We start from the raw sequence: 18,378 nt of genomic DNA, 5'->3' as shown, positions 1-18,378 counted from the left end.
AACTCCATTTCAATATTGGAAGCGTCCAACGAAATGGTTCTCTGGATGATCTGGTACTTTGATTCCGAAACGAACTTCTGCCCGTGTCCGTAAAGCTCTGCTGCAACTCTTGGCCAATGTCGTGCATATGTTTGCAATTGATCTCATGGATCCATCCTTCGCCTGGAAGTTCCCTTTCTTAATTGCCATGATAAGAGAATCGAAAGTAACTAACCCCTTGTCAATCATGGAGATGCCCATCGAAATGGTCTTCTAAAAGATGTACTTTGATTCCGAAACGAACTTCTGCCCGTGTCCGTAAAGCTCTGCTGCAACTCTTGGCCAATGTCGTGCATATGTTTGCAATTGATCACATGGACCCATCCCTTGCTTCGAAGTTCCCGTTCTTAATTGCCAAGATAAGAGAATCGGAAGGTACTAACTCCTTGTCAATCATGAAGATGCCCATGGAAATGGTGTTCTAAAAGATGTACTTTGAATGCGAAACGAACTTCTGTCGGTGTTCGTAAAGCTCTGCTGCAACTCTTGGCCCATGTCTTGCATATGTTTGCAATTGATCACATGGATCCGTCCTTCGCCTGGAAGTTCCCTTTCTTAATTGCCATGATAAGAGAATCGAAAGTAACTAACTCCTTGTCAATCATGGAGATGCCCATCGAAATGGTCTTCTAAAAGATGTACTTTGATTCCGAAACGAACTTCTGTCCATGTCCGTAAAGCTCTGCTGCGACTCTTGACCAATGTCTTGCATATGTTTGCAATTGATCACATGGACCCATCCCTTGCTTCGAAGTTCCCGTTCTTAATTGCCAAGATAAGAGAATCGAAAGTAACTAACTCCATTTCAATATTGGAAGCGTCCAACGAAATGGTTCGCTGGACGATCTGGTACTTTGATTCCGAAACGAACTTCTGCCCGTGTCCGTAAAGGTCTGCTGCGACTCTTGACCAATCTCTTGCATATGTTTGCAATTGATCACATGGATCCATCCTTCGCCTGGAAGTTCCCTTTCTTAATTGCCAAGATAAGAGAATCGAAAGTAACTAACTCCATTTCAATATTGGAAGCGTCCAACGAAATGGTTCTCTGGATGATCTGGTACTTTGATTCCGAAACGAACTTCTGTCCGTGTTCGTAAAGCTCTGCTGCGACTCTTGGCTAATGTCTATCATATGTTTGCAATTGATCACATGGATCCATCCTTCGCCTAAAAGTTCCCTTTCTTAACTGCCAAGATAAGAGAATCGAAAGTAACTAACTCCTTCTCAATCCTGGAGATGGCCATCGAAATGGTCCTCCAGAAGATGCAGTACTTTGATTCCAAAACGAACATCCGTATTCGTAAAGCTCTGTTCCGCCTTTTGGCCAATGTCATGCATATGCTTGTAGTTAATCACAAGGGCCCATCATTTGCCTTTTTTAATTGCCCTGTGTTTCGACGGTGCAATGTAATGGAGTCAATACGGTTACGAGGCACTTTATAATGAGCCCCAAAATGGACGGACCGTAAAATTAAGAACAGAGTGTGAACGAGCAAGATAAATGACAGGATTGTCCAATATAAGAGAATCAGAAATAACTTGATTCTCTTATCTTGGACAAGCTAACCCCCTTTGCATAATTGAGATGCCCATCGAAATAGTTCTCTAGAAGATCTGATACTTTGATTCCGAAACGAACTTCGGTGTGTTATCATTAAGCCGAATTTCACCTTTTGACCTGTGTTCATTGAATAAGCTGGTACTTTTACTACAAAAGGATGCTTTGTCCGCAGGATTTCAAACACAGCGTTTCGTCCCCTGGTGACGGCTTGATTGTACTTAGAGTTCTAAATCGGTAGCATTTAAAACGAGCACGTATATCTGAAATTGGAAACACTCCAAATGAAGGATTCTGCAAAACTAATAGAGCGTCAAGGACTCGTATATAAAGTCAAATGGTTTCCAGTTGAAAGGTGAAATTTAACATTTCACGATAGAGAATAGAGATGGTAACTAGGGTAAATACCCGTTCGCGGATAATCGATCGTTTAATCGGCGCTTTCATACAGGATGTTCGGATATAAAGTGTGGGTATAATCGAGACTCTGCAACTCTGATTTCCCAGTGTCCGATTAACAGAAATGTTGAATGACAATTACAGGCTACAACGCAAATGTGAACCATGAACATTATCCAACGGTACTGATCAAATTATTCTCGGCGTTTCTGTTTCCGCGAAATGGTCATTCGCGTACGTGCTGATAAATTAATAATTACTATTGGCAAGATTATCCAGGCTGCAATGCATTTGCTCTCGTGATGTTCTAGCGCACTCCACATGTATTATGCTCCTTAATACTCCGGAATATTCTTTTCCCAAGCACTGAGTGCATATTTTGAATCGGCATATCGCTTAATCATACCGAATGCACTATGTACGTGAAACGAATTACCGTACCGAATACGTTCCAAGTACGCGAATTAAATATGGATACGTAACGCACGTTTGATCCTATTGAATATACGTACCTCCTACCAACTTCTATAGCCAGAACATACACAAATAAATGTGTATGATTATAGAAGACAGCTTATTCGCCATTTTTGTTGTGTATTTGCTACGTCTTTGTTATGTGCAACTGCCAACTTTGTACAATAAATTGTAAAAATAACACTTTTAAAGGAATTTCTCACAATTTTTCTTGCGCATTTACTACGTCTTTGTTATGTGCAACCGTCAACTTTGTACACTGAATCGTAAAAATATCACTTTTAAGGGAATTTCTCAAAATTTGTCTTGTGCATTTGCTACGTCTTTGTTATGTGCAACTGTCAACATTGTACACTGAATCGAAAAAATAACACTTTTAAGGGAATTTTTCAAAAATTTTGTTGTGCATTTGCTACGTCTTTGTTATGTGCAACAGTCAACATTGTACACTGAATCGTAAAAATAACACTTTTAAGGAAATTTCTCAAAATTATTCTTCTGCATTTGCTACGTCTTTGTTATGTGCAGCTGTCAACCTTGTATACTGAATCGTAAAAATAACACTTTTAAGGGAATTTCTCAAATTTTTTCTTGTGCATTTGCTACGTCTTTGTTATGTGCAACTGCCAACTTTGTACACTAAATTGAAAAAATAACACTTTTTAGGGAATTTCTCAAAATGGAAGTCCACCTTTTTTGAATGCGTTGCGTTGAACGGATTCAAAAGATGAAATTTTGAAGGATTAAAGTACAACAGCTGAAGAATGAAATGACGAACACGTTGATTAATTAAAGACTAACTTAAAAAATGTTGATGAATGAAATGAATAACATGATATGACGTTCAGTAATAAATTTGCACTGGTGTTTTCAAAATTGCAACACCTAGAAGTAGGAGGGACATACTCGTATAACACATTTTGTAACAAAGTATTTGTTACGTTAGAGTAAAAAATGGTCAAAATTATAGACGTTTTTAACGATAAGTAAAATTTTAATCTTGTCCTAGCTGTACCTATTATTACTATTATATATAATAGTACTATTATTGACTGCTTATTTTTATTTTTGGTGTAGTAACTTTAATGGCTACTGTAAAATAAATACGGTCAGTAGAAAGAACATTATTCTTTCATTATCTTTAATACGTGGATTTATTAAAAAGCTTGTACAATTGAGACATTCATATTCTTTTGATGACTATTTCTAACTTTACATAATATAAACGAGTTATATTATCAACAAGTTATTTAAATAACGATTAACAAAACATTAAAAAGTCGTTTTGCTGTGGAATAATCAACTGAAATGGCATATTTCTCTCGTTTTTCATACATAGAAGAAACTTAGGTATTTTCCGTAATGAACCATGGTTGTAAAACTTCATTCCGTCGCAAGGTGAGGCGGCTTAACAGATTTAAATGGAAGTCTGAGTAAATCGTCAGCTATTCTAAAGACTTGTGAGACACCAAATAACTTTTATCCGAAGTTTGCTTGCAAATGATGCATAATTTGAACTTGGATGCTTTCAAGACGCTTCCAAGAAGTTAGAAAATCCATTGCCATGGAAACTTAGATAGTTGGTAAATTGCCAGTTTAAGACGATGGTTGATTTTTTAAGAAATTTGCGCGAAGTACCATTTTTAGCCGCTTTTAGGAACGAGCAATTCAACAGCCACGGATGTCGATTTTTCTAACGACATGTCACAAATCTATCCCGTTTTTCCAGATGGAAGAGGTATCGGTGGCGAAACATTCTTTGTCAATTTGAAGTATCTAGATGTCCATTTTCGGCCTGCAATAATATCCGTCAAACTGTAAACTCTCCAACAATAGGTCATGCATGCCGTACATTAAGCATGGACTGGTACGAATGATCCGTGAATATCCTGTCATTACAGAGTTAAAGCGAGTCTCTCCGGTGCGTTTATTATCAACTCCATTCATGGGTTTGTTCCACAAGGATACATGGTTTCAGTTTATAACCAATGTTACATAAGGAAATGCCATCCTCCGAAGTAGCCCCCACATTTACAGGCGGTAGATACGTAACCCTGGATTCATAAAGGGGGTTCCGTATCTGGCTCAGCAATGAAAATAACATTAAATGCGGAAACCCACGTGTAACTCTAGGGAAAGATATAAACATTCATGTTTTCCTATTCCTCACAAGTAAACGCAGTCATTACGATATGACAGAACATAAGTAGATTTGTCGGTGCGAACATGACACTGTTATAAAAAATTATTGAGTGTCTAAGAAGTATGCGTATTTAGCGCATGTTCTTCTTATAGATCTGTATTTACTTCCTTATCTTGCCACATTCACTTAATACATCTCTATTTACTTCCCTTGAAAAATATAAAAAACTTGGAGAACCCTACAACTATTCCGTTGTATGTAGTTTGTTGTGTGATAGGTTGTAGGATAGTAGAGTAGGAGAGAATGGTATAGTAGGAAAGGGTAATAGGGTATGGTAGGATAGGATAGTGGGGTAGAAGAGTAGCAGGAGGGTAGTATAATGATAGTGATAGTAGATAGGACAACTGTATGGTGCTCAACATTTTTGATCGGTAGGGTATAAACCTCCAAAATAAATAACAAATGACAGTCAAAACCAACCCCGAAAAATATGCATCGGTGTCTAGTCCTAGCAAGACATGAATCAGTGAGTAGGATTCTGTCTAGTGAAATTCCCTACATTAGTCATTCGGCAGCGACATTAAACTGTAGGTTCCATATACTTATGCGAACCGAAGGACATGCCCAACATATTCAAGAGATTCGCCGACCTCCTAGTTACTGGACATGGCACTTCAAGAAATCAGAACAACACACCTTTGTTACCTTGTGTTTCTAATTTCTAGCTAGGAGCGAACTTTTCTACCTTGACGAAACCGCTTCGAGTATTTCAATCTATCAAGTCCCCTCCAGAAGACCAGACACATAATAGAAACATCTGACACTCCTACCATCTACCAAAAGTACAACTCCGCATGCCAAATCTCATGGTCGACATTCCCGATCCGCAAATACTTGGGGATCAAAAAGCTAGTTGCCGTTGACTCGCAATCTGGATAATGATATCAGGCGGAGTCGTTACCTTAGGTAAACCTTCGGATGCTGTTCCGGGAATGTCACGGACGTCTATTGTTCGACCTGTACGGAGTTCCAGCCAATCATTCATTCATGCGCCCGACAAGAATATCCTTTCCTAAATGGTGTCTTGGTGGGTCTTCAGCCCGACGCAGTTGTCGCGCATATAAATGCCTTTAATCGGCATTCGATGACATTCCCGTAACGCGATCGACTATCGTCCAGCTCGGCCTAACCGTTTTTCGCATGCACCCCGGTTAAGCCGTAAATCTACTTTATGGACACTCCGTGGAACGTCAATGTTTACCGTCCCGACGGTTTACGGTGCAGGCACCAGCCCCGTTGTACATACCTGGTCCATACATGTGCCGGCCTATATATCGACTTTCCCGCGTATGTCTTACTTAAGCGTGGAATCCGTGTGACGCTTCGCTGTATTCTGTTATTTCAGCGTTTTATAACTATTCCCGTTTTACGCCTTCGCGTACCCATCAGCCCGACCGGCTGCATAAAGTTTTTTATAGTTAAGCGTAAAGTGGCTGCGCGTCAGAAAGGATGAGGATGAGTCGACCGGCAGAGGCAAACGGACTTTCTGGAGGCTCGAATGCACCTTTAGCTACCGATCTCTATCGCGATTTGGGAAGATTCATTCCCTGCGTTTAGTGGACCTGCTACGCGTGAGTTACGTACGAGGCAAATCTGTGGAGGAACGGGTGCGATTTTTTCCTAGGAAGGTCGCCTAGGAAGGTTCCCTAGGAAGGTCGCCACCCTGTAATTTGAAAAAGACAGTGACCAGTTACAACCATCAGGAGTTTGTACATTCGATGATGTACTGTTTCTAGGTACCTCTTTGTCATAACCTTATTTAACCTATGAAAGACCAAGGAACTCAGCAAAGGATCCGGATGTTGAATATCTACGAAGGCTACAGAGGCAAAGTTACATTTTGATACTGGAATGCACTTTTGGTGGTTGATCTTTATTGCGTTATGACACGGTATTCCTTGTGATTAGTACACCTGCTACCTGTAAGTTAGGTACGAGGAACATCTGTAAAGGAACCGTTTCGATTTTTCTATACGAAAGTGTGGATTGGTTACGACCCTGTAATTTGAAAAAGACAGTGACCAATTTAAACCATCAGGAGTTTGTACATTCGATCATGTACTATTTCTAGGTACCTCTTTGTCGTAACCTTATTTAACGTAAGAAAGACCAAGGAATTCAGAAGCTGATCCGGATGATGAATAGGCTAACAGAGGCAAAGTTACATGTTGATGCTGGAATGCGCTTTTGGTGGTTGATCTTTATTGCGATATGACAATATATTTCTTGTGATTGGTGCATCTGCAATCTATAAGTTAGGTACCAGGAAATCTGTGAGGGAACTATCTCAAGTTTTCCATACAAAAGTGTGGTCGCGACCCTGTAATCTAGAAGAGACAATGCATTGTTCGGAACATCACTTATATTCCTATATTCAATTCCATACTCTGTTTCTCGGTTGCTCTTTGTTGTCACATTGTATAACATGATGGTGACCAAAAAACTTAGCAATGAATTCGGATGATGAATAGGCTAACAAAAGTAAAGTTCCTTTGTTATACTGCACGTATGCATTTTTGGTGGTCCAACTCTGATCCGATTTGGAGATTTATTCTCTGAGGTTAATAAACTTGCCACGTGTGGATGATCTAGGAGACAAATTTGGGAAGGAACAATTGCGATTTTTCCCGATGAAAATTTGTTCAGAGAACTACAATTAAGGAAGGAAATTGCTTAATTTTTGCCGTTAGATAGAGTCGCTCCTATATATCGTTTTTGGTGCTTCTTCATTGTAATATCGTTCCCTCTCTTGCGACTAAGGAATTTCTTGGCGAAGAAGCCAGATGACGAAGAAACCAACCAAAGCCGACTTTCTGATGGCTCGAGTGCACCTAGAGTGATCGATTTTCTTGCGGTTTGAGAGAAACTTATTTTTCCCTAGTAGTGCCTAGACATACCTGGAGTAGATTCTATACAATAAGCAATAATTAGGTATTGCTGTGAATTTTCAATTACGATCCTACATTTGATAAAGCATACAATTAGGGGGAGAAGACTTTAATAGCCGTCGAATAGCGTTGGTCGATTTGATGTAACACTGTTTCCTTGAAAGATTGTTCAACATCGCAAGTCCAGATAACTCCAGTCCTTCCATTTATTAAATATGATAATTGACATGCTAGCGAAAGCATTAATTCACCTGGGTTATCTTATTCGTAACAAGGAATATCGTGTATTGAAGTAACCACCCCAAGTGACATCACCTACGCTACACCTCACGTAAGGTTTCGGAATGCACGTCAGCATACCGAAATTTCCTACAATTTCTGTTCTATTCCGTCGAGCAAGAGCTTTCGCGTTTCAATCGTCCGAAGAAAGGCGACAATGGGATTTGTGCTCGCCAATGGCGCCCGGAATAACTTTTTCTTTCCGGACTGAGTCGATGGAACTTTTGGTTGCAGAGCTCCGTCTGCAAATGGAAAATCCCGAGGACGTCACTTTAGGAATTATTACGTGAAAGGTATCTCGAATAAATGTTTGCGAGCCGAAATAGCAATTCCATTATCCATTGGCTTTGAAGGCAGAGAGCTCGGTGTTCGCTGCAGGCGCAAATATTACTCTCACACGCTTATCGATTCGGCCCCTTTACGAAACAGCCTCAATGCGGTTCTCGTGTGAATGGCACTCGGTACTTTTCAGCGTACATCGCATTTTCTTAACAACTTGATTTACAGAACGGTCTGCGTGCGTTGTATAGATAAAAACAGAAACATAGACGTTCGTTGCAGCACAAAGTTACGCTGACATCCTTAACTCACCTTTGTTATGGAATTTTGTACTTACCCCATCGCACATGTCTCTCATCTGTCCTTACTAGGGAGTCTTCACTCCCATACTGCAGTGTATAAGTATGTCTATGTATACTATACAGGTTAACATATTTGTCAACTATGTGCAATGATTATCCGAAGTAAGGTGCGCAGACCGTTCAAGTACACGCCGGAGAGTCGTACCTACAAGACCAAAATAAAGAATTCTTAACGATCTACGAATGTGTCCTTTATAACCTCTCTGGGTATATATATAAAAGATATTATACATACGTTCTGATAGTTTCAATTTTTGAAGGGAAACCTTCTTAACCCTTTTATTACGGCAGTCCGCTCTACCAGACAACCACAACTGAACGCGACACCGCACCGAAAGGGTGCACATTGTGTGTCGGCAGTCTTCGGTGTTCGAACTTACGTCTTCCACCTGAACAACGCCTTCTTGACATCCTTTTGTATGTACATTTTTCTAAGTGTTAAATAACAACTGTTTTGTCGTATTATTCCATTATTAAACTTCCAAATTACAATCTAACCTTAAAGATTTAAGAAATTTAAAGTTACCCGGCACTCGTGTGAGTAGGAGCTCTCGTGACCCCTCTTCGATACATCTCCAAAGATTTAAATTATTTAATTACGCATTCGCCAACTTGATTTTGTTTGAATCCTGAGAACCTCCGAATCCGCCGTCCTTCTACAGAAGCAAAATTTTTGTTTATCAATCCTTGTGAACGTACTGTACTTTTCGCTGTAATACCTAAATAAAGAAGTAAATAACCTATTTATATTCTGACTTTAAAAAGTTTCTCCCTGGTCAATAGTACATAAGTGCCACGTCCTAGTTTTAAATAATAAAACATGTACTTACGTATTGTTTAAAAATTAAAACGTATTTTCCAAGAGTGCCTCGACTATAGTTATTGAATAACAGACCCGAACAGCTGATTCCTATAATCTTCCTCGCATGGTGAACATATTGTTCGAACAGATGTTTCATCAATGTGGAAATGTCGTGCTGAAGTTCATTTAGCTAAACCATGAATTTTATGTACGTGGTATGTACGATACGTGACAATTATACGCTATATGTACTTGAGGACGGTACTACGTCGACGCGTATGCCGCAATGTAGGTTTATGGTATATCTCCATATCAGGATCAGCATCATTGGATAATTCTTTGCTTTCAGGTTGCCTGGCTCCGCGTGGACACGCAGACTATCCTAACGATAGCAAAGCATGTTATTACGAAAAACCATCGGATTGGGGTTACCAACAGCGACGATCGTACGTGGTTCCTGCACATCAGAGAAGTCAAGGAATCAGATCGCGGGTGGTACATGTGCCAGATCAACACGGATCCTATGAAGAGTCAGAATGGCTACCTAGACGTTGTTGGTGAGTACACATTTGCGACTTTGCACCTTTACATCTTTCGGCCCTTCAAACTTTACAAGAATGCTACAGAGCGTTCACGAAACTTGTTCAGAGTTGGACTATCCTACAATCGTAACTCACTTCGCTAACATTTCACTTCGTATTTTAATTATATCATCAACGCTTTCCTCCGGGAAACAGCTTCATCGTTTCACCCTCTACGTTGTCCTCTATCGCGTCTTATTAATAGAATCAATCATACATTTCGTATAGGATTGACTAAATTATTGTTTGATTTTGTTTGAACAATTTGTTAGCCGGCTACGGTTCGTCGAAATGACTGGCTTCTTATAAAGTTTTGTCATTGAGTATTTGGAGGGTGGACGGTGTTAAAAAAAATGCGAAAACGATTACTCCCGCAAATTTGATTTTCAAGCCAACGTTGGGGGAAGAACAACCCCTCGAGCGCGTTTTGGGGACGAGGTCGTCACAGTGGAAACCTTCACACGCGGATGGCGCACTTGAAAGTAACGCGACAATTCTAAAGTGTAATAAGTGTGCCCGGGAAAAAGTTGGTTTCCTCTTACTTCAATAAGGCTTAAATGTACTCTCGTACAATGCTGGGCCTTTTGCAATTTTGATGGGTAATCCATCGTTACATCAAAATAGGGAGGTTCTTTCATTACAGTTCTTTAGATGGTAACGGTAGGCCATCATAAAGAGGTTGACGACTCCTCGGTTTACTTCAAAAACTGTAATACGCAGAGTTTATCGAATCAATCATACGCCCGGCTTAAACAATATTGCCTAGAGGAGGTCCAAGTGCCGGGAGATTTTTCCCCGAGCAGCGGTCTTTACGGGCAATAGTATGGAAGTAATGCCTGTTTACATCTGAGCTTACATTCGAGCCGAACAAGGAACGAGAAAACGCGAAATGACTTCACGAGGAAAACGAACATAGATGGGAGCCACTTGGGATGGTTATATCTACTACAGAGGGAGGTCCAGATAACCTAGGCGAAGGAGAGGGAAAGAGAGAAGAGGAATTTGGGAAGGAAAGAACGTGGACGGGAGATGAAAGGGGAAGAGGAAGGCACAGGAGGGTGTGGGAAGAATGAGAAGCGGCGTACTGACGGAACCCGCGGGATTAAATTGGTACGGATGGGGAGCAAGAAGGCTTTCGTGCTGATACCACACAGGATACGGATTTGATTTTAGGGTCCTATTCGGGCACGTTCTTTTTCTGATTGCCACGCAATGGGACTCCAGATCGTCCAGAATAATACCAAACACCATTTTATGATACGGAAATGTAATTTTAATGTTTCAATTCTGAAAATCTTGGGATGAAGACATGCATCAGCTACGGAACAAGTGTAGCGATGTACTAAACCTCATGAGGCGTTCAACAATGAAAGTATCAACGCCAATTGCTGATACCACACAGGATACGGATTTGAGTTTAGGGTCCTATTCGGGCACGTTCTTTTTCTGATTGCCACGCAATGGGACTCCAGATCATTCAGAATAATACCAAACACCTTTTTATGATACGGAAATGTAATTTTAATATTTCAATCCTTAGTATCTTGGGATGAAGACATGCATCAACTGCGGAACAAGTGTAGCGATGTACTAAATCTCATGAGCCGTTCAGCAATGAAAGTATCAACGCCAACTTAGTACATAGGTAGAAACATGTAGTCCATTCTTCGATCAGAAACTCCAGGTCTTTATTTGAGTACACAAGAAATGAAAACCAGGCGGAAGAAACTTTTGATATCTGACTTCCATTTCGAAGTCCAGATACAAGTTCGTACTCGTATCGGTTGGTCGTAGGTCATGTGCATGTTTCGTACACGCGGTTTACATTTACACTTGGTCTTGACACGAGGTTGCGTGTGAATCTTTCAACAGATTTAATCGAGAGATGACAAGTATAGGTTGTAATGGCGGGGAAGCATTGTAGCGACATTCTTGAGTCCGAGAAATATTTAAATAATATTTAAACAAAATTCTTACATTCAGTAGAAGACTCCAGGAGCATCACGGACAACGTGACTGCTACTTCCTCGTGAGTTTCGGATTCGATACCCCGATAATTGCAAAAGGACACTTTCAGCATTTAAGGCAGAGAGCTGTCTCTAAAAACGTCCTCGGACGTTTCCGGAATATATATATTATACGTTTTATTTGCAAACATGTTACAAAATTAGTATACCTTGAATAAAACTTCCAAGAAAAATGTTATAAATTGTTCTTTTTTTAACAGTGTAGTGTAGGTACCCTGGCCAGGACTCGAATCAAAAATGCGACAACCCCGAGTCGTGGTCAATCGTACGTCACCCTGGGTTAACCGAAGTCGCGTACTCGTAACTACCGCAAGTAACTCCAGCCGAGCTGACTACAACTTACCAACTAGCTTCCATGGCAGTTCGTAAGTTTTACCGCGTACTTGCGAACGGTAAGGCTATCCCTCCTGGTCCCGCCATTCTGCGGCCCAGCCCCGGTTTTTCTCTCTAGTCCCCCCAGCCACGTCACCTCCTCTCGGTATATTGCCGCTCGAATACTCCGCGAACTGGATTATGAACGCTAACGGGCCGCTTTCGCTGCTTTTCATCGTTAAGGAAAGTATGGGGTTAGCCAGCAGCCGGCCCGTTCGACTCTTTACTCACTCCTTGCTCTCTACCGTAGTTACGTCGGATCGATCGCGACTCTTAAGTTCCTTAAAACTCTCGGCTGAGAGTGACCGGAACCAGTGGTCGAAGTGCTCCACCGCAACTTCCAATTCGAATTAGGCTACCATCGAACCTTTCCTTAACCGTCCGAAGACCTAACTGGTCCCAATTGATTCCTTCGAAGTTAGGCCGACCTGATACGTGAAGCATTCGCAATCTCTTAAGATTGTGTGTTCATTGATTATAGGGCAATTATGTCGATTCCATGTCATCTTTTAACCCTTTCGATACGAGCGCTCTGTCCACCGTGAGATTCCCGCTGTACGAGGCGTCATTCCGAAATGCACACATAGCGCGTACATACAGGCTGTCACGTGGATGCCGGATATATCCGGCGTTAATACACACAGGTCATCAGATGGATGCCGGATATGTCCGGCACTCGTACACACAGGTCATCAGATGGATGCCAGATACATCCGGCGCTCGTACCGAAAGGGTTAAACCTTAGCTGGTCCCAACTGATTCCTTCAAAGTTAGGCAGGCCTGATACGTGAAGCATTCGCAACTTTTATAATTGTGTGTTCATTGATTATAGGGCAATTATGTCGATTCCATGTCAACTTTCAAGCCTTATCTGGTCCCAACTGATTCCTTGAAGGTTAGGCACGCGATACGCGAAACATTCGTAACCTCTAAAGATTGTGTGTTCATTGATTATAGGGCAATTATGTTGGCTCCAAAATTAGGCTTCCTTCGAAGTCAGGCTTTCAAGGCAGGCCTGATACGCGAAGCATTCGCAACCTCATAAGATTGTGTGTTTATTGATTACAGGGCAATTATGTTGATTCCATGTCAACTTTTAAGCCTTAGCTGGTCCCAACTGATTCCTTCAAAGTTAGGCTCCAAAGTTAGGCTTCTTTTAAAGGTAGGCTCCAAAGTTAGGCTTCCTTCGAAGTCAGGCCTTCAAGGCAGGCCTGATTTGCGAAGCATTCGCAACCTCTTAAGATTGTGTGTTCATTGATTATAGGGTAATTATGTCGATTCCACGTCAACTTTCACGCCTTTTGACACTTCCCTTAGAACGAGGGCAGCCGCGTGTATGATTTTTTGTGTATATAGAAGTCCGCCATGCATGCATACTTTGTCGAAAGTAGTCTAACGCATGTAGCCATAGATAATGATTCCTTAACACGTTGAGTGCGGCGTCGGTCCCTGGGGACCGACAGTGAACTTTCCGTCTGGGCGGCGTCGGTCCCTTGGGACTGACACGGCATCAAGAATCCTATATATAAAAAATTGTGCCGCCCAAACGGAAAGCTCAGCAAAATCGGTTCCGCGCTCAACGTGTTAATGGCTGAAACGGTTGTGATCACTGATTCTTCACTTATTCATTGCTATCTGCTACAAGCATATTGGATCGATACAAACTCTAACCCTTAAACTTCCCTTTATCTTTATCTCACCCTTAAGGTGATATGAAAGTGTGATATATACGTACTAAAAATCAGCATATTTATGAAACTTTTCTCCAAACTGGGCGCACCGAATTATTTGAAACTCCAGCACGTGATTATGGAGGCTCTAAGGAAGAACGCGCTGCTCGTGAAATTTCATTTTTCGTAAAAAATTTTGCATTTACCTCAGACAAGAACCAAAAAAAGATATTTTCTTTCGAAAAATGAAGTTTCACGAGCAGCGCGTTCTTCCTTAGAGCCTCCATAATCACGTGTTAGAATTTCCTATAATTCGGTGCACCCAGTTTGGAGAAAAGTTTTGTAAATATTTTCACTTTTTGGTACGTATATATCACACTTTCATATCACCTTAAATGTCCCAGCAGGAAATCACTGAAATCAACGGCCGGAGATCCTTATCGCAGCTTCCGATTGGAATTAAGCGGATATTATCGAACCCTTGGTGGTCATCCCCGAAGGCTTTCAAACTGATCCCAATTGATTTCTCAGCAGCCAGATCTGGTGAATGGAGTAACCGCAATTACTTACTCGTGATCAAGGGGGAATTTCAGATCTCTTTAAAAGCGGCCCTAGAGTCAGTCTGGTCGTGAAACGCACCGCATGTCGTTTATTACCATGTACGCCACCTTGGAATTACGAGCTGCAATTATCGCATAAAAGCAAGTTTTACAGCGAATGCTAAGTGGCTACCACTCGCTTGGATGCTGAAATTGATATCACATATGAAGAATGTGATTACTTTTTTCACTGACATTCGGGATGGTCTGGGAGAATCAGTCCAAAGCCTTAAGGTGATATGAAAGTGTGATATATACATAACAAAAAGTCAAAATATTTATTTAACTTTTTTCCAAACTGGGTGCACCGAATTATCTGAAACGTCAACACGTGATTACGGAGGCCCTGAGGAATAACGCGCTGCTCGTGAAATTTCTATTTTCGAAAAGAATTTTGTATTCATCTCAGCCGAGAACCAAAAAAAATTTTTTTTTTTCGAAATCTTTCGAAAGTATATTCTCCTGGACCTTGGATTTCGCGATGATTAGCCTAACTTCAAACATGGGATAGAAATATTTTAATGTCATTAAAATAGAGAAGGGAAGAAGGCGGCGTCATGGATCTTCCAGTTTTTTAATTTATTCTCCTGGACATTGGATTCCGCGATGATTAGTCTAACCTCAAACATGGGATAGAAATATTTTAATGTTGTAAAAATAGAGAAGGTAGGGGGACGGCGTCGTGGATCTTTCAGTTTTTTAATTTATTCTCCTGGACATTGGATTCCGCGATGATTAATCTAACTTCAAACATGGGATAACCTAACAACAAGGACCGTCATTTGGTACGGGGGTCACACGAATCTTTGTTGAAAATGAAACTTCTTACACCCATTCACAATTAGGAATTTATTTATAAATAAACTACCAGTTCATCGTCTCCTTCATATTCAAATCCACGGTTCGGCATTTTTTAAAAGTTGCCGCGGGAACATCGCTGCGTGATGTTTATGCTAAACGATGGCGTAAATTTGGAAGTTACCGCGAGTTGCCAGCAGACCTTAGAGTATTCGAATCGTATTCGAGATAATCAAGAGCAATTCAAGGTACTCCCGGAGTACTCGCCATGCATTTTCAAAGTATCCTTTGCTGTCTGGGTCAAAGTTCAGGGGAACGTTCTGGAACCAATAAAAACTGGTCCGTATCCCGCAGACTCCTACCAGGGGGTCCCTACTTCCCTCGTCTCGCAGTCGCGGTTATTGCAATTCACGTTGTGTTTCCGGCGAATCCGGAGTGACGACGACGCGGTGGATGGAGAAGGAAGTTGGAGGACTGTTCCCGACGAAGGTGGAACAGTGCCTCTAGATTGCGCGCATTTTGCAATATTAGAGAGAAGTAATGGCGTTGGCTCGGGGGACGCGGGACGATGGGGAGGAAAGTAAGGGCATTCCGAGGGGGTGAGGGGACGCGAAAACGAGAGGAAAGAAGCGAGAGGGGCACAAGTTTGTAAATATGTAGGTGGCGGAGCTATGTAATGAATAACAAGAGCACGGGATATCAGAGATGGCGGTGAGCTACCGAGTTTTGGACCGGGCGATCTTGAACCACGTTTCTCCAAATGGTCGGAATTCTTCCCGGGAATGTCCTTCGCGTTCCGTTGGCCAATGGAGAACTGGACTATGTTTTGACCCCACGTTTTAAAACAGAAAAAAAGTGGGCCCATAAACGTTTGGGTGCATCCGGCAAGCTGGGGTGCTCGAGGTGCAAAAGGCTCCGGGCAATAACGAAGAGACTCCATCATCAGACATTGAACTGCTCTGTTAAAAATAATATTATAATTTGATAACTTTTTTCTTGGAAGTTTCATTCGGATAGGGTATACTGATTACGTAACATATTTTCAAATAAAATGTATGACATACATTATAAATGTAGTACATATGTGTGATAAATTTATAACATATGTTATAAATTTGTGTTGATCGGTACTTGCTTAAGAACGTTTTTTTCTGGAAGTCTTGCTGGGAATATCCTTCGCGTTCCGCTGGCCAATGAAGAGCTGGACTACGTTTTGGCCTCACGTTTTATGTTTTTTATATTTTACAGTAAATGTGTACTAATTCCCTGTTAAGGCATCCAATGTATTATTTTACTGCAACCTTATGTACTAAAAGTGTTGGAATTTTTTTAACAGTGTTCATTGACTTATATCTGATTCACGGGGTGTGTTGGTGTTGTGTCAAGAAAGTAGTCGCTTTCTGTTCATCTGCCTGGTACATGCTACGGGTTTGTACACTTTGTGCAGGGTATCCCGAAATTCGGAACTCGAAGTGTACGTAGTTTAGAAGAGACTCATCAGCAACAACGTTCTGTCCGGGAAAGTTAGCGCAGGAGATAGTCTCGCGTTTCGGCTGGAATCTACGTCCGTACCTGCGTTTGTCTCGCGACTGATCGAATAGGATTTGATTAGGATCTGGAATTAACGGGCGATCGGGCCCTCGCTTCCTGTTCCTCTGGCGTCTTTCTTCGGGGGGCGATCCATCGTTTCTTGGGGCAAGGCAGGTGATTCAGGGGTGAACTTTTCACGCGCGCTCTCCGGATGGTCGAAATACCGAGTCCTCCTACTTTCTCTTCCTCCGATGGACCTTCTCGATGTTTCCGTTCCTCGCATTGGCCCGGAGTTCCATTTCCTTCCCATCCACGTCCCTCCGTTTCCTCCTCCTCGCCCCTCTTTGCCTCTTGGTCCCATATCAGATAACAAAGCAGCAGCGAAGCGTGCAGGCAAGTACGTCGGAGTCGAGGGCAAACCTCGTTGGCCCTCACCGGGGTGAAATATCTCCGGAGAAAATTGTCCGCTTTTCGTCACTGGAAGAAACGGAAAAAGAGCGGCGGCCGTCCCTCGTTATCCCTTCCGGCGGGCTGCCCGCGAAGTGGCACACTTCGGAAGTGCGCCTGAAGTGAGCCGGAGCTCGGAAGGAAGTGCCTCTTTCTACCTCGTTACTTGTACGCATCGGGGAGCCCCGGCCGTGGGACTCCTCGCATCGACAGTTTTACGAGTCCCGGATGGCCCGGAACCTACACGCGACGCACATCCTCGATTCTGCATCGCGCAACTCCGGCATCATCCCGGGGCAACCATTGCACATTCGACTCGGGAGTCCGGGGATCTCCAAAGCTCTCCCAAACGTAACTATCCTCGCGAAGTATAATGAGGAGGGTATGACCTCCTGCTACGACTCTTTGAAGATTGTGGTGACTTGGGTTCTTAAAGTCCGAGTCACCGACTTTCTCGAGTACACGTGGAATGTGGCACGATGTAGTGATCCTAGCTGCGAGACTGATTACATGCATCAGCATTACGTGGCGCAACTTCGGTATCATCCCGGTGCAACCGTTGCATACATGACTCTAGACTTTGGAGATCTTCAAAGTTCTTCCAAACGTAACTATTCTCGCGAAATATAATGAGCAGGGGGAACTCTCCAAATTTGGGTATGGCCACTTGCTACGACTCTTTGATGATCGTGGTGACTTGGGTTCTAAAAGTCCAAATATGCCACAATTTTGTAATCTCAGCTGCGAGACTGATTACATGCATCATCACTGTGTGGTGCAACTTCGGTATCGTCCCGGGGCAACCATTGCACACTCGACTTTAGACTTTGGAGATCTCCAAAGCTCTAGCAAACGTAACTATCCTCGCAAAGTATAATGAGAAAGGAGAACTTTCCAAATTTAAATGTGATCTCCTGCTGCTACTCCGAAGATTGCGGTGATCTAGGTTCTGAGAATCCATGTTATCAACTCTCTCAATTGCAGAATTCGGTGATCTCAGCTATGGGATTGATTAGGTGCATCGATAGTTTTGCTAAACCTAGATGGTGCAAACCTACACGAAGGTAC

The 18,378-nt window shown here is 42.1% G+C and overlaps 1 protein-coding gene across 1 annotated transcript in view; it reads left to right on the top strand.

The window, feature by feature from the left end:
• LOC105694408 (neurotrimin-like) overlaps positions 1 to 18,378 on the top strand; it is a 98,169-nt gene that overhangs the window by 25,952 nt on the left and 53,839 nt on the right. The window contains exon 3 of the mRNA XM_012415049.1: positions 9,636 to 9,843. Within this exon, the coding sequence (XP_012270472.1) occupies positions 9,636 to 9,843 (208 nt within the window). The remainder of the gene's footprint in view (positions 1 to 9,635; positions 9,844 to 18,378) is intronic.

This window comes from Orussus abietinus, unplaced genomic scaffold (genome assembly GCF_000612105.2).
Source record: "Orussus abietinus isolate OABI.00-Male unplaced genomic scaffold, Oabi_2.0 scaffold45, whole genome shotgun sequence".
Taxonomy (NCBI): domain Eukaryota; kingdom Metazoa; phylum Arthropoda; class Insecta; order Hymenoptera; family Orussidae; genus Orussus; species Orussus abietinus.
The sequence above is the reverse complement of the archived record's forward strand: the minus strand, read 5'-3'. Positions and strand labels throughout refer to the sequence as shown.